Source organism: Entelurus aequoreus, linkage group LG12, assembly GCF_033978785.1.
Source record: "Entelurus aequoreus isolate RoL-2023_Sb linkage group LG12, RoL_Eaeq_v1.1, whole genome shotgun sequence".
NCBI classification, from domain to species: Eukaryota; Metazoa; Chordata; class Actinopteri; order Syngnathiformes; family Syngnathidae; genus Entelurus; species Entelurus aequoreus.
In genome coordinates this window covers 42,270,956-42,295,184 of record NC_084742.1, presented here as the reverse complement: position 1 = coordinate 42,295,184, position 24,229 = coordinate 42,270,956, and the positions used below count along the sequence as shown (strand labels likewise).

General features: G+C 39.9%; 3 protein-coding genes across 8 annotated transcripts in view; 1 reads left to right on the top strand and 2 right to left on the bottom strand.

Annotated features, from left to right (window-relative positions):
* Positions 1-24,229, bottom strand: part of poln (polymerase (DNA directed) nu) — a 70,370-nt gene that overhangs the window by 40,455 nt on the left and 5,686 nt on the right. For 2 of the 6 annotated variants that reach the window (XM_062066001.1, XM_062066002.1), the window contains exons 2-4: positions 2,557-2,681; positions 840-921; positions 640-767 (exon numbers count right to left, since the gene is read on the bottom strand). In XM_062066001.1, coding sequence (XP_061921985.1) covers positions 640-767; positions 840-921; positions 2,557-2,650 — 304 coding nt within the window. In that variant the 5' untranslated portion in view covers positions 2,651-2,681. Of the gene's footprint in view, positions 1-639; positions 768-839; positions 922-2,556; positions 2,682-6,990; positions 7,134-21,551; positions 21,702-24,229 lie in introns of those variants that run through there. The other 4 variants (XM_062066000.1, XM_062065999.1, XM_062066003.1 and 1 more) reach the window with 4 other exon arrangements.
* haus3 (HAUS augmin-like complex, subunit 3) lies at positions 2,782-7,004 on the bottom strand. The gene is made up of 5 exons (XM_062066006.1): positions 5,733-7,004; positions 5,449-5,658; positions 5,129-5,361; positions 4,713-4,992; positions 2,782-3,126 (listed from the first exon to the last, which is right to left on the bottom strand). Exons 1-5 carry the CDS (start codon positions 6,693-6,695, stop codon positions 2,899-2,901), a joined length of 1,914 nt encoding a protein of 637 aa, XP_061921990.1. The 5' UTR covers positions 6,696-7,004; the 3' UTR covers positions 2,782-2,898.
* On the top strand, positions 7,114-22,302 carry ptgr1.1 (prostaglandin reductase 1, tandem duplicate 1). Its single transcript, XM_062066007.1, has 9 exons — positions 7,114-7,220; positions 13,527-13,640; positions 13,721-13,766; positions 13,822-13,881; positions 14,060-14,227; positions 14,294-14,567; positions 14,626-14,731; positions 21,581-21,699; positions 21,803-22,302. Exons 2-9 carry the CDS (start codon positions 13,535-13,537, stop codon positions 21,911-21,913), a joined length of 990 nt encoding a protein of 329 aa, XP_061921991.1. The 5' UTR covers positions 7,114-7,220; positions 13,527-13,534; the 3' UTR covers positions 21,914-22,302.

The window sequence follows — 24,229 nt, the reverse complement described above, 5'->3', positions numbered from 1 at the left end:
ACTAACTTTAGGTCAGTTGAAGAATAAATGAGTAAAGTTAAAATTTAAAAAAAGCTCAGAAAATATGATGAAATACTATCAAGGCAAAAGCCAAATGATTGCATAGTGTACAGGTTTGAGCCTTATAATGAAACTAAGTCGTAATAGTGACTGTGTTGGTCTCAAAAAAATAATCTACCTCTATATTTTTTACACAACATTAATTAGAGGCCCTATTTTTTCCTTTTACTGTATTGAGATAAATCACTAGTACAGTATTGGCAACATGTGCTGTGAATGACAAAATATGTCAATGCTGCAAAATATATAGTGTTGGGCTAAAACATAGCACAATTTGTTGTCAAAACTGAATAAGAACTTGACTTGAAATAGTAATCATCCATCCATTTTCTACTGCTTGTCCTCTTTTGGGATTGCGGGGGGAGCTGGAGCCAATCCCAGCTGCAATTGAGTTGAAGGCAGGGTACACGGTGGACAAGTCATCACCTCATCGCAGGACCATCACAGACAATCATTCACACACACTAGGGTCAATCTGCTCTCTAAACACACATGTGTCCAAGTCACTCCCTGTAGGTAATTCCTGCTTCATTAGTCCTAAATTTGCCTTCAATCCTGCAACAGATGTGTTGGTACTACCTTCAGTGCTTATTTTGACAGTGGGCGCCTCAGCATGGTGACCACAGGGGTACAATCTAGGATCGCAGAACTCATCCTTTGGAGGAGGAATACTGAGGAGAGAACTGGGATTTCTGTTATCACTGGAGCTGTGAGGGACAAATGACACCAGTTTATAATCCATACACAACATAAAACATGACATTAATCGAGCAATTTACAAGCCTGGGCCCTGCCATGCTTCCTCATTTTTGGTCTGAGTGCCAGGAGCCCCCATCAGCCTCTGGTTGGTAGGATACCTCCCTGACATACAACAAGAGAGAAAAACCACAACACTCTCTCATTGCAACAGACCAACTAAACAACCTAGATTACACTCCCGAAATAATGTACAAAACCCAAAGCCAGTGAAGTTGGCACATTGTGTAAATCGTAAATAAAAACAGAATACAATGATTTGCAAATCCTTTTCAACCTATATTCAATTGAATAGACTGCAAAGACAAGATACTTAACGTTTGAACTGGAAAACGTTATTTTTTGCAAATATTAGCTCATTTGGAATTTGATGCCTGCAACATGTTTCAAAAAAGCTGGCACAAGTGGCAAAAAAGACTGAGAAAGTTGAGGAATGCTCATCAAACACTTATTTGGAAAAGCCCACAGGTGAACAGGCTAATTGGGAACAGGTGGGTGCCATGATTGGGTATAAAAGCAGCTTCCATGAAATGCTCAGTCATTCACAAACAAGGATGGGGCGAGGGTCACCACTTTGTGAATAAATGCTGAGAAAATTGTACAACAGTTTCAGAACAACATTTCTCAATGAGCTATTGCAAAGAATTTAGGGATTTCACCATCTACAGTCCATCATATCATCAAAAGGTTCAGAGAATCTGGAGAAATCACTGCAGAGCCGAAAACCAACATTGAATGCCTGTGACCTTCGATCCCTCAGGCGACATCTGTGTGTAAAGGATATCACCACATGACATGAGCTCAGGACCACTTCAGAAAACCACTGCCAGTAACTACAGTTGGTCGCTACATCTGTAAGCGCAACTTAAAACTCTCCTATGCAAAGCGAAATCCATTTATCAACAACATACAGAAATGCCACCGGCTTCACTGGGCCTGACCTCATCTAAGATGGACTGATGCAAAGTGGAAAAGTGTCTTGTGGTAGTTTTTGGAAACTGAGGATGTTGTGTCCTTTGGAACAAAGAGGAAAAGAACCATCCGGATTGTTACAGGCGCAAAGTTCAAAAGCCAGCATCTGTAATGGTATGGGGGTGTAGAAGTGCCCAAGGCATGGGTAACTTACCCATATGTGAAGGCACCATTAACACTGTAAGTTACATACAGGTTTTGGAGCAACACATGTTGCCATCCAAGCAATGTTATCATGGACGCCCCTGCTTATTTCAGCAAGACTATGCCAAGCCACGTGTTACAACAGAGTGGCTTCATAGTTAAAGAGTGCGGGTACTAGACTGGCCTGTCTATAGTCCAGACCTGTCTCCCATTGAAAATGTGTGGCGCAATATGAAGTCTAAAAATAACACAACGGAGACCCCGGACTGTTGAACAACTTAAGCTGTACATCAAGCAAGAATGGGAAAGAATTCCACCTGAAAAGCTTCAAAAATGTGTCTCCTCAGTTCCCAAACATTTACAAAGTGTTGTTAAAAGGAAAGGCCATGTAACACAGTGGTAAAAATGCTCCTATGCCAACTTTTTTGCAATGTGTTGCTGCCATTAAATTCTAAGTAAATGATTTGCAAAAAAAAAGTGTTTCTCAGCTCGAACATTAAATATCTACTCTTTGCAGTCTATTCAATTGAATATAAGTTGAAAAGGATTTGCAAATCATTGTATTCTGTTTTTATTTACTCAACGTGCCAACTTCATTGGTTTTGGGGTTTGTATATGACGTACTGTGCCTATGTCTGGCTGCTTTACTCTGGGCTTGGAGAACAGCCAGAATCTTTTGGGCCGCCATGGAAAGCGGTTCTCTGCTGGGTTCCTCCATTTTCAATCAAGTCTGTTTTCTCTCTCAGTAACTGAAAAAAACAAACGCAGGAGTAAAAACAGAGACACACATTGGACTACCTTACATTCAATAGCCTTGGAAACAGATCTTAAATACTGTCCACAACATCAGACTGCTTAGAAATGTTTATTTATTAGAGAACATGTGCCAAACAAAGACATTACAAGACTGTTTGGCAAGATCATTAAAAGCAAAACAAAGAAAAACAATGTTTTTTTGTTTTAGCATCATGGCTGTTCCTTCCTCTGTCTCAATTTGCTCTCCAGCTCCTCCACAACTTTCTGAAGGAGTCTAGCATCCAAGTGGAAGTAATTGTAAAGATCTCTCTCCCGACTAAGGAGGGGGTTGTGCTCAAGCTGGGAGCCTTTGGCTTTCACCTCTTTGATTATATCTTGCATGACCTCTTGCAAACTCTGCAGCTGTGACTCTGCAACAGCAAGCTTTTTGGTCAGCTCCTAAAGGGGGAGAAATTACACACCATGACATTTATATTCAAGATCATGATTTAGTAAATGACATCTCAGCAATAGCCGTATAATGTGTCTTCATTTGATGGCAGAGTAAAAGCTTATTTAGTTTGAGCAGTCAGCATTTTCATGGAAAACTATAGAATATTTGTGAAAATGTGTTATTGAGCCAATTATAGTTTACAATATAGCTAAACAAAATTTTTTATGGCAATATGAGTTATCATATTTTTATGGTAAAATATAGTTGTTTAGAGTAAAAGTTCCTAGTTTAACACAGGTGGCAGGGGAAATTGCTTAAGGGGGACACAGTACAGGAAGTTAGCCTGGTCAGTGAGTGTAAGGATTGTGGCGGCTGCTGAAGTTTACAATAAAGTTTAATTGAGCAAATATACATCTCTAAACATTCACTCTTTAAAGTTTGTAAAAGCGTCCATGTGGCTCTACGGTCCCCTTCCCTCCTTCCTGGGTCAGTCTTCAATAAACTTTGAAGGGATGGTGCATGCTCTCTTATCTATTTCATTAGTCCTTTTTGCATTTATTCTCAATAAAAACAAATTGTGGTAATATTTGTGTGTACCTGAACTGGATTACTTGGATTTGCATTCATTCTTATGCAAAAAATTAATTTGGTCTTCATCTGTCCTTTTGTAACTACTGCATAGCGTTTTTCAAACCAAGTATTGTATTTGTGTGCCAAAATATAGAGTAATAGTTCCTTGTCAAGTATAGTTTTTATGTTAAAATATAGTAGTTTTAGTCGCATACAGAGGTTCTCAGTAGGTTTCAAAAAGTCAAATTTAAAACTTTAACTACAATTCAGGATCCATTTCACATCAATACAGGCAAACACCCTAAAAGCCTCTATTATGAACTAATATGCATGCATTTTATGACCACTTTATGTTTATCTGATTCGCCATTGGATTCCAATACCTTCAGTCCCAATTTTACAATGTTTTCTTGCAGAAGGTGCGATTCATACAGGTTTCTACCCACTGGCTTTGATCATACATTATATTTTTTTTCTGGAGCCACTGATCATTAAACGTGCACTTAACCATCTTAAACAATTTGGCTTCGCTGTGGGCTTTCGTAATCTCCGCTGTAACATACAGCAGCATGTGGTGAGCACAGCACACAAGCTGGTTGCGCTCGATAAATTGTGACCGGGCTGCACAATTTAACGGCCAGCTACTTAATTTCGTCTTGTAGCTGGTTATCTTGGTTCTGAATTAAGTGTAGTAATTCTGTATAAAAAGTGTGTGGTCTGATACCGTATAGTATTTTTATCCTAAAATGTGGGGGCTTTGAGTAAAGTATAGTATCTTTATTGTAAACTAGTGGTTTTGACTAAAGTATAGTATTTTTGTGATAAAACATAATGGTTTTGAGTTAATTATTGCATTTGGAGAAGTATAGCACAGCGGTTTAGAGTAAAGCATTGATTTTTGTGGGCCTATTTTGGTAGTTTTTCTTATGGTAAAATATAGTAATTCTGAGTAAATCTCTTCCTAAATGTACAGAGAGTGATAGAGACAATGGTGTGCATAAGGTGAATGAAAAAAACCCACCTGTGCATTGGGACAGAGCAGTTCTTGGTTAGTGATGGCCATAGAACATAGGCGTGGACTTAAGACCAGCTGCTGGAACTCTGTGTACATGGCCCTGTGAAGAGCCTCGCAGTGGCCTTCCAGTTGAGCCATAGAAAAGTTCTGCTCCCAGTTGGCAGCTGCCAGTGCATCACGGGACACCTGGAGATTGTTTGCTAGATTGCACACAGCCTGGTCCAGTTCTTCGAGTGACCGGAAAGGTTCTGCTGTCGCCTGGGCGAAATCCATGATCTGGAGGAGTCTGTGGAAAGCATTCGAACAGGGGATAGATCAAGAAAAGCACACAGTGTAGCTGGATTTTCATATGCATTGCCTTGTTGCACCACCAAATGGGGAAAGTTGGTAAACTGCATAGATGAGAATAATAATCCTACTACCTGCTGAGTGCAGCGTCCTTGCAGCTGATGATGGATCTTGGCCTCGTGTTAACTGCTAGCTCAGGATGAGCTAGAGCCTGCGTCCGGATGGACGCCACTTCATGTTCTTCAACAAGTCTGCTGCTCACATCACTAAGCTGCTTCAGGCAAGCCCTCCAGCATTTCAGCTCCACCTCATGGCCCAAGAGGACAATGTCAAAGGAGGCCTTCTGGCGGAGCAGGACATTGCGTACCTTGTTGGATTAAGTGACAAAGATTTGACAAATTGTTAATTTCTTCCAGGATAATTAAAGAAAAAAAAGCAACTTGTTAACACAAACTTGATTTTGTTGAGATGTGAGGTAGTTCTGCCTGGCCAGTTGCACGGCCAGGTCTCCCTTCACAATAGGCACGTTAATCACCCGCGCTGACTCCCGAAGGGCAGCAGGCACCGGTCCATGGAGCAGTGCTTCGAGTTCCCCCTCCACAACCTGCAGCTCCTTTCTCGACACCATCTCGCGCACTTGAAGCGAGGAAGAGTTGGAGATGCTCTGGTTGGGTAATAGGCCAAAAAAAAGGAGGATCATTATGTAAGTGAATGCATCACAAGATTAAGTAAGTTTACCTTGCAAGATGAGTTGTCAGAGAGCCAGTCTAGTCCAGCCTTGACACTTTTCTCCTCTGCAGTGGCTTGCATCAGCTGATGCTGAGCCACAATGTGAGACCACTGAAGTCTGGCCATTTCGGTTCTCTTTTGCTCCACGGCACTCTCTTCCTTCTCTTTTTCTTCACCTTCACAAGAGCTGAGGTCCAACAGCTGGAGGGAGTAAGAAGTTTCAATGATGTCCGAAATGCCAGTGAAGAAGTGCCTCCGGGTAAAGGCGGAGAGTGTTTTGGTGTTAAGCTCCTCTTGATGCAGATATGGATCCAAGGAGAGCTGGGATAGAAGAGCTGTGGGCGCTCTGCTAACAGACTCCCTTTTGTCACTTTGTATGGCTTCAGACTGAGCAGAGAAGTAAGATGTGAGCCTGCTGACCTCATCTGTGAAGCTTTGTAGTACACTGTTGGTGTCCGCGTTCTCGGCTCCAAGATAAGCATTGATCTCGATTAACCCGGACACAGCACTCTCCGATTCTGTGGCCAGACGAAGGTCAATATCTGCACGAGAAGTGGCTGCGACCTGCAACTTTTTATAACGACCCTGTTTCAGCTCTTTCTCCTCATGGAGCGCCCGGAGCTCTGCTTCCAAATCTTCTAAAGAAACACCAGGATCTGCTGCAAACATGGACGAAGATGAAGACAAGGCGATTGTACTGTTCTCCTTAGATGGTCCGACGGTTTTGAGGACCTCTCCTAATGTGGTTTCATCCAGAATGGGGTTGCCAGAATTGCAAAGCTCCTGGAAAGCAGACGCTTCCTCCGGGGTCAACACATTTGTCCGGTTTAGTGACCGACAGACAAAACGCAAAAAGTGGAGGTTTTCCGGGGCGCTGTCAAACAGCCAGTCGAACTCGGAGGCCTTCAGTGAGGATGAATCGGGGTAACCCAGACGTCCCATAGCCTCCACAAACTGACGACCGTTTAACATAGTGCTTATATTGTTTTCTTATTAAAAAATTTTTTTTATTTTTTTTAAAATAGAAACACTATTACAATATAGTATTTCCAACTACCATCCACCATGAGAAGGGTATATGTGTGCTGCCTTTACAGAATCACACCGACAGGCGAGTATTTTTACCACCAAAAAAAAAACAGAATATGAACCGAAAACCATGCAAACTAACATTTGTCCTGTCATTTAAGTCATAAGGAAGTTGTTTCCCGTTACATACTTTTAAAAACAACAGTGAATATAACAGAAATTTGACCTCTTCACTCACCGCTTCCACTAGCTGAGAAGCAAACAGCCCGCGCCCAATTTATAATGTATGCGTCATCAAATGGGGACTGCTAGTAAAGATGACGTCAATGTTTTCAACCAATCATATGCGCTTGATCAAATTTCGTCTTCCGCCCCCTGCTCCGCCCCTTCTTTGTGCCATCGAAAGCGCCTGAAGTTTCTAGTTAAAAGTCCTCAACTGCCGCCATCCCCTGTGGAGACTTCTAACTGGTAAGAAAACACAGAAATATCCTAAGAAAAAAAGAATGGTGATATGTTAACTGTTTTTTTGTGTCTGCGTTTGCATTATGATATTTGTGAACCCGTTCTCAAACAATGGCAATAAAACTATTCTGATTGATTGATTGATTGATTGAGACTTTTATTAGTAGGTTGCACAGTGAAGTACATATTCCGTACAATTGACCACTAAATGGTAACACCCGAATAAGTTTTTCAACTTGTTTAAGTCGGGGTCCACTTAAATTGATTCATGATACAGATATATACTATCATATATACTATCATCATAATACAGTCATCACACAAGATAATCACATTGAATTATTTACATTATTTACAATCAGGGGTGTGGAGGGGGGGGGGATACGGACATCAAGTAGTGGACATAGAGAGAGAGAGAGAGAGAGAGATCAGAAGGCATAAGAAAAAGAAAAAGTATCTGCATTTGATTGTTTACATTTGATTATTAGCAATCCGGGGAGGGTGTTAGTTTAGGGTTGTAGCTGCCTGGAGGTGAACTTTTATTGCGGTTTTGAAGGAGGATAGAGATGCCCTTTCTTTTATACCTGTTGGGAGCGCATTCCACATTGATGTGGCATAGAAAGAGAATGAGTTAAGACCTTTGTTAGTTCGGAATCTGGGTTTAACGTGGTTAGTGGAGCACCCCCTGGTGTTGTGGTTATGGCGGTCATTTACGTTAAGGAAGTATTTTTGACATGTACTTCGGTATCAGGGAGGTGTAGCGGATTTTATAGACTAGGCTCAGTGCAAGTTGTTTAACTCTGTCCTCCACCTTGAGCCAGCCCACTTTAGAGAAGTGGGTAGGAGTGAGGTGGGATCTGGGGTGGAGGTCTAGAAGTAACCTGACTAGCTTGTTCTGAGATGTTTGGAGTTTAGATTTGAGGGTTTTGGAGGTGCTAGGGTACCAGGAGGTGCATGCATAATCGAAAAAGGGTTGAACGAGAGTTCCCGCCAGAATCCTCAAGGTGCTTTTGTTGACCAGAGAGGAAATTCTGTAGAGAAATCTCGTTCGTTGGTTAACCTTTTTGATTACCTTGGTTGCCATTTTGTCACAGGAAAGGTTAGCCTCTAGAATGGAACCTAGGTAGGTGATATACGTTGTTTTTGATATTGTATTGTCAGGATTCCAATGCACCCGCTGAATTGATTTTTTTTTTTTTAAATCATCGAGTAACAAAAACACGATTTCACGATCATATGTGGTGGACTACATTTTCCACATAACGTAAACGCAGGCAGGCGTGTTTGTGCAAGATGAAAACATGCATTCCCATTCGGGATTTGCTCCAACATGGCAACATAGTAGCATAATTATCAGTATTTCACACTCATGTACAAACCCCATTTCCATATGAGTTGGGAAATTGTGTTAGATGTAAATATAAACGGAATACAATGATTTGCAAATCATTTTCAACCCATATTCAATTGAATGCACTACAAAAACAAGATATTTGATGTTCAAACTCATAAACTTTATTTTTTTTTGCAAATAATTTTTCATGGCTGCAACACGTGCCGAAGTAGTTGGGAAAGGGCATGTTCACCACTGTGTTACATGGCCTTTCCTTTTAACAACACTCAGTAAACGTTTGGGAACTGAGGAGACACATTTTTTAAGCTTCTCAGGTGGAATTATTTCCCATTCTTGCTTGATGTACAGCTTAAGTTGTTCAACAGTCCGGGGGTCTCCGTTGTGGTATTTTAGGCTTCATAATGCGCCACACATTTTCAATGGGAGACAGGTCTGGACTACAGGCAGGCCAGTCTAGTACCCGCACTCTTTTACTATGAAGCCACGTTGATGTAACATGTGACTTGGCATTGTCTTGCTGAAATAAGCAGGGGCGTCCATGGTAACGTTGCAACATATGTTGCTCCAAAACCTGTATGTACCTTTCAGCATTAATGGCGCCTTCACAGATGTGTAAGTTACCCATGTCTTGGGTAACTTACACGGTGGGGGCGTTTGTATGTATATTCACCAGGATATTAAATACATAACTCGCACTGATCTTAACCACAATGACCTGGAATCTGTGTGGGCGGAAATCAAATTTAAAAATGCTAAGCCAGTACTAATAGGGACTGTTTATAGACCCCCTAATCAGAGTGATTTCTATGGGGCTTTGGAAGAATGCTTTGCGGGGACAGACAACATGGAGAAAATTATAACTGGGGATCTGAACACAGATATTCAACGCAAAGATGCGCCTGTCTTCAGATCCGTCAGCAAGTTTTGTAATCTGCACGGTCTTTCCCAGCTAATAGCGCTACCCACAAGGGTGTGTGATTCCACCCAATCAACCATAGATCTCATTCTCACTTCAGACCGGCCTAAAATAAAAAATAGTGGGGTCATGATCTGTGGTCTTAGCGACCACTATCTAACCTTCTGCACCCGTAAAATAGCTAAACCTAAAGCCAATGGCCACATAACAGCCCAATCCAGATCCCTCAAAAAATACTCCAATGACAATTTCAGTTTAAAATTAGATGAGTGGGACTGGTCCCCTGTGCTCGCGAGCAACCTGGTCGATGTCGCTTGGGATCGCTTCAAAACGGCGTTCCTAAAGATACTAAATGACATGGCTCCCGTGAAAACAGTCAGGATCAAAGCCCGCTCGGAACCATGGATGAATCCGGACCTATTAGCTGCCATAAAAGACAGAGACAGGAAATACTCTGAATACCAAAAATGTAAAACAGAAGTAGATAAACAACCCAATAATATCAACCTCAAATTACTCCTTTCAACTCTCAAAAAGCAATGCAATAAATTAAGAAATAAGTCAACCAACCTGACTAAATCCTTAAAAAAATTACATTAACGACAAAATAGAGGAAAACACGAATAAGCCACGGGAGCTCTGGAAAATTCTCAACAACCAGCTTCCTGGTTGCAGCCAGAAACTTAAAACAAGACTCACCAACATCAGCATCAAGGAGGGTGACTCCCTCATTACAGACAAAATGGAGGTAGCTAGCAGACTTAACATCTTTTTCACCAGCATAGCCGCAACTCTTGTCAACAAGCTGTCCCACCACTCTGGTCGCTTTGGTGTAGAACACATTAAAGCCTTCTACAGAAAGCTAGGAGTATCCAACGATGATTTCAAATTAGAAATGGTCACAGCTGATGAGGTGTTTAAAAAATTGAGCGCGCTCCACCCTAACAAGGCCACCGGCCTTGATAATATTCCCTCCAGATTCCTCAGGGACTCTGCCTCCATCATTGCCCCGATCATCACGCACATAATAAACCTATCAATTACACAAGGCCAAGTACCAAAAGATTTTAAGATAGCAAGAGTAACTCCCCTCTTTAAAAAAGGAAGCAAATTGGAACCTGGCAACTACCGACCTGTTTCTAATCTCAGCTCCATTTCGAAAGTAATGGAGAAAATAGTTTATGAACAGGTCGATAGTTACTTTGCCACTAATAAACTCATGTACAAATTCCAATCCGGCTTCAGAACTAACCACTCCACTGACACATGCCTTCTCTATCTGACCGACCACATCAAACATGAGGTGGACGCGGGCAAATACTGCGGCATGGTCATGCTGGACCTTCAGAAGGACCTTTGACACCGTTAACCACGCTATACTGTTGGATAAGCTCAGAGCAATCGGATTTAACAAAACCTCTTGGAGCTGGATGCAATCTTACTTGGAGGGGAGGGAGCAGGTGGTAGAGGTGAACGGCACCGTGTCCCCCCCTCTCTCGGTGAGCTGTGGAGTCCCCCAAGGCAGTATATTGGGACCTTTACTGTTCCTAATATACATAAACGACATGTCATCGGCATGCGACTGTGAATTGTTTTTGTTTGCGGATGACTCTGCCTTGCTGGTATCCGGCAAGGACAAGTCACAGGTGGAGAAAATCCTCAGTGCTGAGCTCTGTAGAACTTGCACCTGGCTCGCTGACAACAAGCTATCTATCCACTTGGGTAAAACAGAATCCATCCTGTTTGGGTCCCACATCAAACTTAAGAGAGTCAATGACTTCACCATAAAAGTAGGTGACAGTGTCATCACCAGGAAAGATGAGGTCACCTACCTAGGTTCCATTCTAGAGGCTAACCTTTCCTGTGATAAAATGGCAACCAAGGTAATCAAAAAGGTTAACCAACGAACGAGATTTCTCTACAGAATTTCCTCTCTGGTCAACAAAAGCACCTTGAGGATTCTGGCGGGAACTCTCGTTCAACCCTTTTTCGATTACGCATGCACCTCCTGGTACCCTAGCACCTCCAAAACCCTCAAATCTAAACTCCAAACATCTCAGAACAAGCTAGTCAGGTTACTTCTAGACCTCCACCCCAGATCCCACCTCACTCCTACCCACTTCTCTAAAGTGGGCTGGCTCAAGGTGGAGGACAGAGTTAAACAACTTGCACTGAGCCTAGTCTATAAAATCCGCTACACCTCCCTGATACCGAAGTACATGTCAAACTACTTCCTTAACGTAAATGACCGCCATAACCACAACACCAGGGGGTGCTCCACTAACCACGTTAAACCCAGATTCCGAACTAACAAAGGTCTTAACTCATTCTCTTTCTATGCCACATCAATGTGGAATGCGCTCCCAACAGGTATAAAAGAAAGGGCATCTCTGTCCTCCTTCAAAACCGCAATAAAAGTTCACCTCCAGGCAGCTACAACCCTAAACTAACACCCTCCCCGGATTGCTAATAATCAAATGTAAACAATCAAATACAGATACTTTTTCTTTTTCTTATGCCTTCTGATCTCTCTCTCTCTCTCTCTCTCTCTCTCTCTCTCTCTCTCTCTCTATGTCCACTACTTGATGTCCATATCCCCCCCCCCTCCACACCCCTGATTGTAAATAATGTAAATAATTCAATGTGATTATCTTGTGTGATGACTGTATTATGATGATAGTATATATGATAGTATATATCTGTATCATGAATCAATTTAAGTGGACCCCGACTTAAACACGTTGAAAAACTTATTCGGATGTTACCATTTAGTGGTCAATTGTACGGAATATGTACTTCACTGTGCAACCTACTAATAAAAGTCTCAATCAATCAATCAATCAATCACTAATACACCCCCATACCATCACAGATGCTGGCTTTTCAACTTTGCGCCTATAACAATCCAGATGGTTCTTTTCCTCTTTGGTTCAGAGGACACGACGTCCACAGTTTCCAAAAACAATTTGAAATGTGGACTCGTCAGACCACTTTTACACTTTGTATCAGTCCATCTTTGATGAGCTCAGGCCCAGCGAAGCCGACGGCGTTTCTGGGTGTTGTTGATAAACGGTTTTTGCCTTGCATAGGAGAGTTTTAACTTGCACTTACAAATGTAGCGACCAACTGTAGTTACTGACAGTGGGTTTCTGAAGTGTTCCTGAGCCCATGGGGTGATATTCTTTACACACTGATGTCGCTTGTTGATGCAGCACAGCCTGAGGGATCGTAGGTCACGGGCTTAGCTGCTTACGTGCAGTGATTTCTCCAGATTCTCTGAACCCTTTGATGATATTACGGACCGTAGATGGTGAAATCCCTAAATTCCTTGTAATAGCTGGTTGAGAAAGGTTTTTCTTAAACTGTTCAACAATTTGCTCACGCATTTGTTGACAATGTGGTGACCCTCGCCCCATCCTTGTTTTTGAATGACTGAGCATTTCATGGAATCTACTTTTATACCCAATCATGGCACCCACCTGTTCCCAATTTGCCTGTTCACCTGTGGGATGTTCCAAATAAGTGTTTGATGAGCATTCCTCAACTTTATCAGTATTTATTGCCACCTTTCCCAACTTCTTTGTCACGTGTTGCTGGCATCAAATTCTAAAGTTAATGATTATTTGCACACAAAAAACTGTTTATCAGTTTGAACATCAAATATGTTGTCTTTGTAGCATAATTCAACTGAATATGGGTTGAAAATGATTTGCAAATCATTGTATTCCGTTTATATTTACATCTAGCACAATTTCCCAACTCATATGGAAATGGGGTTTGTAATAGGACTAGGGTTTGAGTTACACACCTTTTTGGTTTTGCATTAAAATGCATTTCCTCATGTTATAATCTGTGTAAAAAAAAAAAACTTCTTCATTATTTTTATTTTCATATTTTATTTATTTACTTTAATATATGTGCATATGTTTGTATTAAGAAAACTGACAGTAAAAATACTTTAGAAAAAAAATGCATTTCCTCATGTACCGTATATGTTTACATATACAGTATTTGTGTCATCCACGTTTGTGCTGACCCACAGGTGGAATCATGGTTCAAGCCAAGACGTGGATACTGACCAAACATTTTGCGGGCTTCCCCAAGGAAAGCAACTTCCAACTCAAAGTAGTAGATCTCCCCGAGCCAAAAGATGGAGGTGTTATTTATTATTGTTGTCCATATGTGTAAGTCTCTCAACTGTAATATTAAACGGTAGTGAAATGTTCTGTGTTTCAGAGGTGTTATTGGAAGCATTGTTTCTCAGCGTCGACCCTTACATGAGGTGGGTGCAGAGTAAGGAGTCTGCATTGCAAGCGTACTGACGTGTGATTCCTTAGGCCGTTCAGCCGTGTCCGCATGAAAGAAGGAGATGTGATGATCGGAACTCAAGTGGCCAAGTAAGGAACACACAAGGAGGAGAGCGAAGCTTGCAAATGTTTGTTTACCCAGGAAGCAAACAATCCAGATGCTGGTGGCTGACTCATCGGGCTGCAGCTGGAATCTTTTTGATTTGTCATTTGGGGGATTTTTCCAGAGAACTTCTTATACTGCAGGGTTTTGTTTTTTTGCCTGTAGAGTGGTCCAAAGCAAAAATGCAGCGTTTCCTGCCGGGACGCATGTGGTTGGTCGTAGTGGTTGGAGAAGCCACACAATCTCTGATTGCTCCGACCTCGTCCCCGTCATGCCTGACTGGCCGAAGGATGTCTCACTGTCCTTGGCTCTGGGCATCATCGGCATGCCCGGGTAATGAAGATAAAGCATTTCCAGAAGCCATCCCATAATCATGTTGTTCCAACCTAATCTCTCCAGGTTGACGGCTCTGTATGGACTGGAAGAAGTCCTGGAACTGAAGGCGGGCGAAACCCTGCTGGTGAACGCAGCGGCAGGGGCGGTGGGCTCGGTGGTGGGGCAGATTGCCAAGATGAAGGGCTGCAAAGTGGTGGGCTCGGCGGGGTCCGACGCCAAGGTGGCTTTCCTCAAAGAACTGGGCTTCGACGAGGCCATCAACTACAAAACTGTGGGCTCTTTGGAGGAGGCTCTGAGGAAGGCCGCTCCCGACGGATACGACTGCTTCTTTGAAAACGTAAGCTTAAAACACATTGTTTACCCACTGCTCTTCTCATTTTGGGTGTTCACTTAAGGTGGGAGGCCCATTCTCAAGTGTGGCCATTTCCCAGATGAAACCTTTTGGAAGGATTGCTGTGTGTGGAAGTATATCTACGTACAATGACACTGATCCTCAGACTGGTACTGAACACTCTTGACCAGTGTTTTTCAACCACTGTGCAACAGCACACTAGTGTACCGTGAGATATTGTTTGGTGTGCCGTGGGAAATTATGCAATTTCACCTAATTGGTCGGAAAAATATTTTTTGCAAACAATGTGCCGTTGTAGAGTGTCTGTGCTGTCTGGAGATCAGCAGAGTAACCATGTAATACTCTTCCGTACCAGTAGGTGGCAGAAGGTAGCTCATTGCTTTGTTAGCCTACTTTGAGACAAGAGAATTAATGATAGTTATTAGAGTTAGAGTTAGAGTTTGAGTTTATATCGAACTTAGGGTAATGAAGATAGTAATGGAGCAGCCTAGTTTTGAATGGCAGGGTCCCTGCTATCACATGTTGATAAAAATATAACATTTACATAATAAAAATCAACTACAGGCTTCCCAAATGCTGTAATAAATTCAGCATGATGAGTTGACTTGAAACTGTTTAATGTTGCACTTTTTATATGTAGAAGAAACGTTTTGTCTTTATATTTAATCTGAGCAACAACTTGAGGCAGTTTAATGTTGATTAACGTGGGCAGAATTATTATAGTGTTCCCAATGTTAAAAGGATAAAGCCATTGTTTACAAATTTGGTAAATAAATAACCAAAAAATGTATATTTTGTTTTTTTCTTACTGTACCAAAAATGAACCGAACCGTGACCTCTGAACCGAGGTACGTACCGAACCAAAAATTTTGTGTACCGTTACACCCCTAATGGTTATGGTTTGAAGTCATATCGAACATTTGCGTCAGGTATTTGATGAGAACGACTTTATATTGTCAATATAGGCTATTGAGTTTCGTTTTTAACATTTTCTGCTGGTGGGTGTCTGTCATGTATTGGTTACTCGGGTCACAGGACAATACCGGAACCATTGTAAAGGGAACTTAAGGGTTGGGGACAAAGTTTATGATGACATGTGTTGTTTGTTGGACACCTCAAATTGGAAAAAGTAAGAGTGGGAATAAAAGGCAGAAAAAGACAATAAGCTTTCTTATGGTGTATTATTAAGCTTAGATTGCTAATAAGTGAACTAATAAGTGACAAGTTTGGCACACAACAATGGCGACGAGGATGGGATAGTGTGCCCCTGGATTTTTTCAATGAAAAAAATGTGCCTTGGCTCAAAAAAGGTTGAAAAACACTGTTGTAGACAAACTGAGGCTACACGTTTACATATTATCCCACTTTGTTCCAGTAGAGGGCGGCCTTGTACGGCTAACACTGAAGGAGACATGTACTTGGACACATTACACTTTATTTCCATCAAAACAACCAAAAATACTCTCCAGCTATATAATTTTAACAAAGTAAATAAAAACAGAACATAATATGGTGTGTGCCGGAAAGGAGCAGGAAGAAGCAAAATCTTCTAATGTCCTGCCCCATCACTTGGATATAATAATCTGATTCTGTTTGTACAGTCAGTTTACGGGTGGGTCGGCAACCCCAAACGTTGAAAGAGCCGTATTGGACCAAAAAACAAATCTGTCGGGAGCAGCAAAAAATGAAAGCCTTATATCAGTCTTATAATGAAGGCAACACATGACATAAGTCAGTGGTCCCCAACCACCGGGCCGCGGCCCAGTACCAGTCTGTGGATCGATTGGTACCGGGCCGCACGAGAAATTTAAAAAAATTAATCTATTTTATTTTTATTTTTATTAAATGAACATAAAAAACACAAGATACACTTACAATTAGTGCACCAACCCAAAAAACCTCCCTCCCCCATTCACACTCATTCACACAAAAGGGTTGTTTCTTTCTGTTATTAATATTTCTGGTTCCTACATTATATATCAATATAGATCAATACAGTCTGCAGGGATACAGTCCGTAAGCACACATGATTGTATTTTTTTATGACAAAAAAATAAAAAAATAAAATACCATCTCTCGCCCCTCGGTCCGTGGGACAAATTTTCAAGCGTTGACCGGTCCGCAGTTACAAAAAGGTTGGGGACCACTGACATAAGTGACTATATTAGATAGATAGATAGATAGATAGATAGATAGATAGATAGATAGATAGATAGATAGATAGATAGATAGATAGATAGATAGATAGATAGATAGATAGATAGATAGATAGATAGATAGATAGATAGATAGATAGATAGATAGATAGATAGATAGATAGATAGATAGATAGATAGATAGATAGATAGATAGATAGATAGATAGATAGATAGATAGATAGATAGATAGATAGATAGATAGATAGATAGATAGATAGATAGATAGATAGATAGATAGATAGATAGATAGATAGATAGATAGATAGATAGATAGATAGATAGATAGATAGATAGATAGATAGATAGATAGATAGATAGATAGATAGATAGATAGATAGATAGATAGATAGATAGATAGATAGATAGATAGATAGATAGATAGATAGATAGATAGATAGATAGATAGATAGATAGATAGATAGATAGATAGATAGATAGATAGATAGATAGATAGATAGATAGATAGATAGATAGATAGATAGATAGATAGATAGATAGATAGATAGATAGATAGATAGATAGATAGATAGATAGATAGTACTTTAGATAAATAGATAGTACATTAATTGATTCCTTCAGGAGAGTTCCCTCAGGAAAATTAAAATTCCAGCAGCAGTGTACAGAATTGAGATCGAATTTAAAAAGTATAAAGTAAATAATAAGGCATGAGATGGGAGGTTGTGTGTGGGGTTAGTGAGTCCCAACTAACGTCTATAAAATGCACATAAAGAACCGTTTGCACCTTCTCTTGTGACTGGCGGGCGGTCAGCGCCATAAAGCTGAGCGGGTCCCTGGGTAATTGGGGTGCGGACAGCCAACAGGACAGACTAAGTTCAACAGCCCAGTAAGGCAATTAGTCTAGGAGAAGGATCTCTGATATAAAATACCCCTTCCAACCCGCACCAAGCTAGCGTGGAAGGTGTAGGCTAATAACCAGCATGAAGAGTACGCCAAGAGAGATTGTTCACTATGGCAGAAACATGCTGAGGCTTTCGTCCAGCAGTGGACTGACAACGGCTGATGATGATGAAAGTAAATAATGGGGGAGAAATGGAAACAAAATATAAAAATATTACAATAAGAATACAAATAAAAAGCAACAATGAAAATAAATATATAACAGTTAAATAAGAATATAACAAGAGAAACTAGGCAGTAGTGACCATGTTATGAAAAAGTTTTGCACTGTTTTTGTTTTGCATCCCCTGTTATCCTAGTACCCCCCCTCCCCCCCAGAGAGGAGTTGTATAGTCTAATGGCGTGTGGGACAAATTAGTTTTTTAGTCTATTAGTCCTGCATATTAGCTATAAAAGCCTACTATCAAAATGACTATGTGTCGCAGGTTGAAGCAAATCTTCGTTGACAGAAATGTTGAAATTTAATATTTATTCCACACATTTTTACAACATTAGAAACCATTAGTAAATCAGAGGATACTCAGAAGGTGAGATAACTCCTGGAAATTACTGGCTTTTAATGACCAAAGGTATAGATGTGTGTGTCCAAGTTAAAGGAAACAATAGGGTGTGTTCTTTTAATAGATTTATTACAATCTTTGGCAAGCAGGGTAACGTTTGCTGTGGTTTGGAACAACATGGCACAAAAACAACTATCTGAAATGCAGCTAATATTACATACAGAACCCCGAAGGGAATAAGCGGTAGAAAATGGATGGATGGATAATGTGTCATGAGACATGCAAGACTAAATGATATATAAAGAGGATAAAAGTAAAGGAAATTAAATTAGCTCAAATATAACTACTAATGAGGCATAACGATGCAATATGTACATACAGCTAGCCTACATAGCCTGATTAGCACTCCAACAAGTCAATAACATCAACAAAGTTCACCTTTGTGCATTCAGGCACAGCATGAAACTTTTGGTGGACAAAATGAGACAAAGAAGGAGTGGAAGATTTTACATGTAAACAAACTGTTGCGTCACAGATCACACTATGGTGAGTTCAAGAACCGCCAAAATTAGTAGGACAAAACTATGTTCACCAAATACTCTCATCAGTGAAGCATACACACAAACATATTAAACAGTGGGCTTTCTAACAATTGGGAAGGTTTATGTCATGTTTGTCCTGAAACAAAAACTATACTAAAACAAAAACATTATTTTTACCCCGCTTTTTCCATTTTCAATCTTTTTTAAAAAATGCTCCAGGGAGCCACTTGGATGGCGCTAAAGAGCCACGAGTTGCTGACCCCCCTCCTAGACTGTGATGGAAGTTGAATTTTAGTGCAGGTCGGATCTTTAACATTTAATTCATTCGCACGGTAAACTCAACAAATTAAGTATTTTATTACAAAGATTAAATATTTATTTCTTACATTGAACAAAGAGAGCACTGTCTACCAAGTCAAATTTATGTGTGTATAAAACATACTTGGCCAATTAAAGCTGATTCTGATTTTGATGAAACATTGATACATGTTTCAAGACTTTTATACCTGTGGTTGTCTTGCACACCAGAAGCCGTATTGCAAGGGAGTAAGAGAATAGGATATGGAAGTCTCAATATTCAGGCCGCTTGGTTATCACTGTCCATTTCATAGTAGATAATTTTGCATGTTCAAAGATAGCATCTTTTATACAATGCTTTGTGATGTTAGATGCGTTTGTTTGGCTTGGACAGGACACAATAATGATGATACTAATACATTTATTTTATGAGTGCCTGTCTGGAAACCCAAGGACACTTTATTATTGCAGATTAAAAAAAACAAAGGATCATATAACCATATAACAAACAGATAAAGGGGCTATGTAGAAACGGTTATAGTTATGCAATATTGAACACGTGGATTTTGCATCTGGATGTGAAGGTGGGTGGTGTCTATAACGCGAGAGAAAATACCCTCTAATACAATATAATGCATCAATCTTATCAACTATTGACTTGGTCAATATTTTTTTCTAGGTAAATGTTGCATATATTGTGACAAAAAGGGCATTAAAAATTGGTTTTAAAAGTCAGTATGGGACGGTCATGAAAAAGTTTGTGATCGGCCATTGCCGATTAATGCCTCTTATTGCCACTCCCAAACGCAGATCCTGGCTAGCAGATAATTCTGTGTCCTCATACACAGTGTAGAGCTGCTTTTACAAACTAATACTAATCACCATTACTGTAAATAAACTTCATTTCTTAGTATTTAAGTACCTTATTACTGGAGGACGAGGCTCAGTATGTTACACACACAGACGTAAAGCCGACAAAAATAATAGATGGTTTTTATTAGGGCTGTGAATCTTTGGGTGTCCCACGATTCGATTCAATATCGATTCTTGGGGTCACGATTCGATTCAAAATCGATTTTTTTTTTTCTATTCAACACGATTCTTGATTCAAAAACGATTTTTTCCCGATTCAAAATGATTCTCTATTCATTCAATACATAGGATTTCAGCAGGATCTACCCCAGTCTGCTGACATGCAAGCATAGTAGATTTTTTTAAAAAGATTTTATAATTGTAAAGGACAATGTTTTATCAACTAATTGCAATAATGTAAATTTGTTTTAACTATTAAATGAACCAAAAATATGACTTATTTTATCTTTGTGAAAATATTGGACACAGTGTGTTGTCAAGCTTATGAGATGCGATGCAAGTGTAAGCCACTGTGACACTATTGTTCATTTATTTTTATTCTTATAAATGTCTAATGATAATGTCAATGAGGGATTTTTAATCACTGCTATGTTGAAATTGTAACTAATATTGATAATGTTGTTGATAATATTCATTTTTGTTTCACTACTTTTGGTTTGTTCTGTGTCGTGTTTGTGTCTCCTCTCAATTGCTCTGTTTATTGCAGTTCTGAGTGTTGCTGGGTCGGGTTTGGAATTGGATTGCATTGTTATGGTATTGCTGTGTATTGTTTTGTTGGATTGATTAATTAAAAAAAATTTTTTTTAAATTAGAATCGATTCTGAATCGCACAACGTGAGAATCGCGATTCGAATTCGAATCGATTTTTCCCCACACCCCTAGTATTTATTGAATTGAAGAAATAAATCATCCAAAACCTGACTTGGCGAGGCAGTTTGAGTGTAGCACTGCTAGTCCGCTTTATACTGAAGCAGGAGCCAGCTTCTGTGCCACCCAAGCCGGTCAAAATAATCGCTAAACGGTGGACATTTATCCATGAAAATATAGAAAAGCTGCTGATGGTGTGTTTTACAAAGAAATTGTATAAACGACCAGTGATCAGAACTACCCCGTGAGCGTTCCAAAGGTAAATGCTGTACATTATTATTACATCACTTTGTAAAACTACTCTAGTTGTCAGTACATCATTTTGCATTGTTTGTATACAATATTTCTTTAGAAGTTTTGGGATTTTTTTAAAAGGCATGTTTCATGTCAAGCACCAATTAAATAGATTTTAATTAATTTCAATGGGCCACGTTGCTTTGAGATACAAGTGCTTGAGTTAAGAGCTCTGTCACAGAATCAATTGAGCTTGTAAGTTGAGTTACTACTTTACAACTACTTTTTGAAAAATCTTGGGTATTTTGTGTTTCCATTTAAACAAACCAAAAAAAAAAGCAGGGGTATTTATGGCAAAAAGGGCATAAAACATGGAAAATATTTATAAAAATAATAACTTTATATATTTGGGTAGGCCTGAAGTTGTTGTTGATACATTACATTTTTATAACACTTTTATGAGAGGGACCGTTTTGGACCTAAGGGTAATAAGTGTTACCTCATTTGAAAGGGGCCTGTAAAGTAAATAAAAAGCTTTACCGCTTAATGATGTTTGTCTGTCTTGCCAGGACCATTTCCACACATGACCATGATTTTCAAGCAGCTCAAGATGGAGGGTTTCATGCAGAGCAGATGGGAAAAAAAGAACCCGGAGTCCCTCAGGAGGCTAATGGGATGGCTGAAACAGGTTTGTCCACATGTTGAGGGGGAAAACAGCATTGTGTCCATATGTCTGTGTATTTTTCAAGTTAGACATTTTTTATTCAGTTCTACCTTGATCCTCTTTACAGGGCAAACTGCAGATTCGGGAGCACATCACAAAGGGCTTTGAAAACATGCCGGCCGCTTTTATGGGGATGCTGCAAGGAGAAAACACCGGCAAGGCGATTGTGGAAGTCTAATGCGGAACACAAGAACCATAAAGATTAACAGTATTAATCATTGTATGAAGGACTACTAACCAACATAATGTTAACATATGCTGTTTATCGTCTTTCATTTCTATTGGCCCTTTTTTAATATGAATATAAACACCCTTTTCATGGCAGAGCTTGTTTGATCTGGAAATTTCCAAGCCTGTAATTTGAGACTGATTTGAATTTCACTGAGCTGCGGTGATGAGAGCATCGTCGCTATAGTTACAAGAGATGCCGTTTAGCTGCTATTGTGCCCGGTTACAGCTGAGTGGAGCAACACAATCTGCTCCACACATGTTGTGCTGTGGAAACTTTTCATTTAGAGCATCGAAACCAATCTATACAGTATATTTTAAATTTCCAATAAAATGACTTCAATAAAATGACTCATATTTTTTTCCCCCCACTTCAAGTGACTAAGACAGCTGTGAGACATAATCCCCGAGGCCTATCTTGGGCTCTTGCGAGGAAAGGCTGAAACTACTGGTTTTGGTTTTTTTAAAGGCGTATTTTCTTATTAGGCCCACAAATAGGTCAATAATTGGCAGCAACATTGACGTGTAATTGTAAAACAAAAGCTCAAAATTGTCCAATTTTTAAACTACTTCAGCCTGAAACATACATATCAAACAGTAGTTATATTTGGGGGATTTTAATCATTTACCTCCGGGCTGATGATTTTAGGTTGTCCTGAAAAATTTGGAGGTAATCCTCCTTTTTCATTGCGAAATGAGTCATTTACATGGAAATATATCTGTAAATGTTTATTTTCATACCTTAATTGTTTACAAACAGTGTCTGTAACACTGCAGTAAAACGGCTGACCAAACAAAACAGAAGTCATCGTCATGGACGCACTAGCTCTCCAATCAACAGATTGGATCTGCTTGATCTCCAATCAACAGACTCAATAACTCCATGGTGACCTCCTGATGAATTTACTAAGGATTTGTTTAAACTGAAACAATACAAAAAGAATGCCATTGTAAGTTAATAACACAGACACTCGTAAACATGTTAGCGTATTAGCTAATGCTAATGATGCTGGCTTCATTACATTATGATAGCATGTACAGATATGCATGAAAACACTCCTTCGGACATCACACATGGGACGGTTTAGTTAGTATACATTGTTTTAGTTATATTGTAAAACTTACTTACGTTGCTCGGAGTGATGAATGACAAATTTATACGAGTAGAAACTCTATTGACGGCTAGAAGACGGAACAGCACTTTTACTTCCGGTTCAAAACTCAGTCTAAACAGAAGGGCACTGCAGCAGCTCCAGTGAGAAAACTTGCCTAAAAGATGGCGCCATAACACAAACAACACACATTTTCAGTGTATTTAGATAGATAGTACTTTATTGCATGGCACAGTTGGGAGAGTGGCCGTGCCAGCAACCTGAGGGTTCCTGGTTCAATCCCCACCTTCTACCAACCTCGTCACGTCCGTTCTGTCCTAGAGCAAGACACTTCACCCTTGCTCCTGATGGGTCGTGGTTAGGGCCTTGCATGGCAGCTCCCGCCATCAGTGTGTGTGAATGTGTGTGTTAATGTGGAAATAGTGTCAAAGCGCTTTGAGTACCTTGAAGGTAGAAAAGCGCTATACAAGTACCATTTACAGGTCAGTACATTAAAAGAAAAAAACTTTTTTACATGCACACCATTATCCAACATTAATATTGACACACTTTTTGTTTCCATAGAAAGACACCTTTGCAGAAAACAGAAATATTTTACATGTTCTGCATGGTTTGTATAACAATTTTAGATAGAAGGCCAGATGATATTTTAACAGAAATTATTGCATTGTTTATAGTATCCAAAGTGCAGCATTTTTGACCTGCGGTTAGATTATTCCATCCATCCATCCATTTTCTACCGCTTATTCCCTTATTATAATTATTAAATTATTCCATTAATTAAGTATTAGATTTAACACTAACTAATTTGCTTTGTCACCTACAACAGTGGTCGCCAACCCCAGGTCCGGGGACCGGTACCGGTCCGTCACGCACTTGCTACCTGGCCGCACAGAAGCATTAAACAATTTAGAAACGACTGCACTTTGACCAACTCAACTTTTGCCTGTACCACTAGACCAGGCCCAGGCAATTATTTTGACTCGGGGGGCCACATTTAGAGAAAAAAATGTGTCTGGGGGCCGGTATATCTATTTTTAGAAACACTAATACAAAACCTCAAAATAAAGTCTGATTGAATGCTAAAAACGTTATGACAGACCGCCTTAAAAAAACGTAATGGAATTTTATATTTTTCTATGAAGGATAAAACA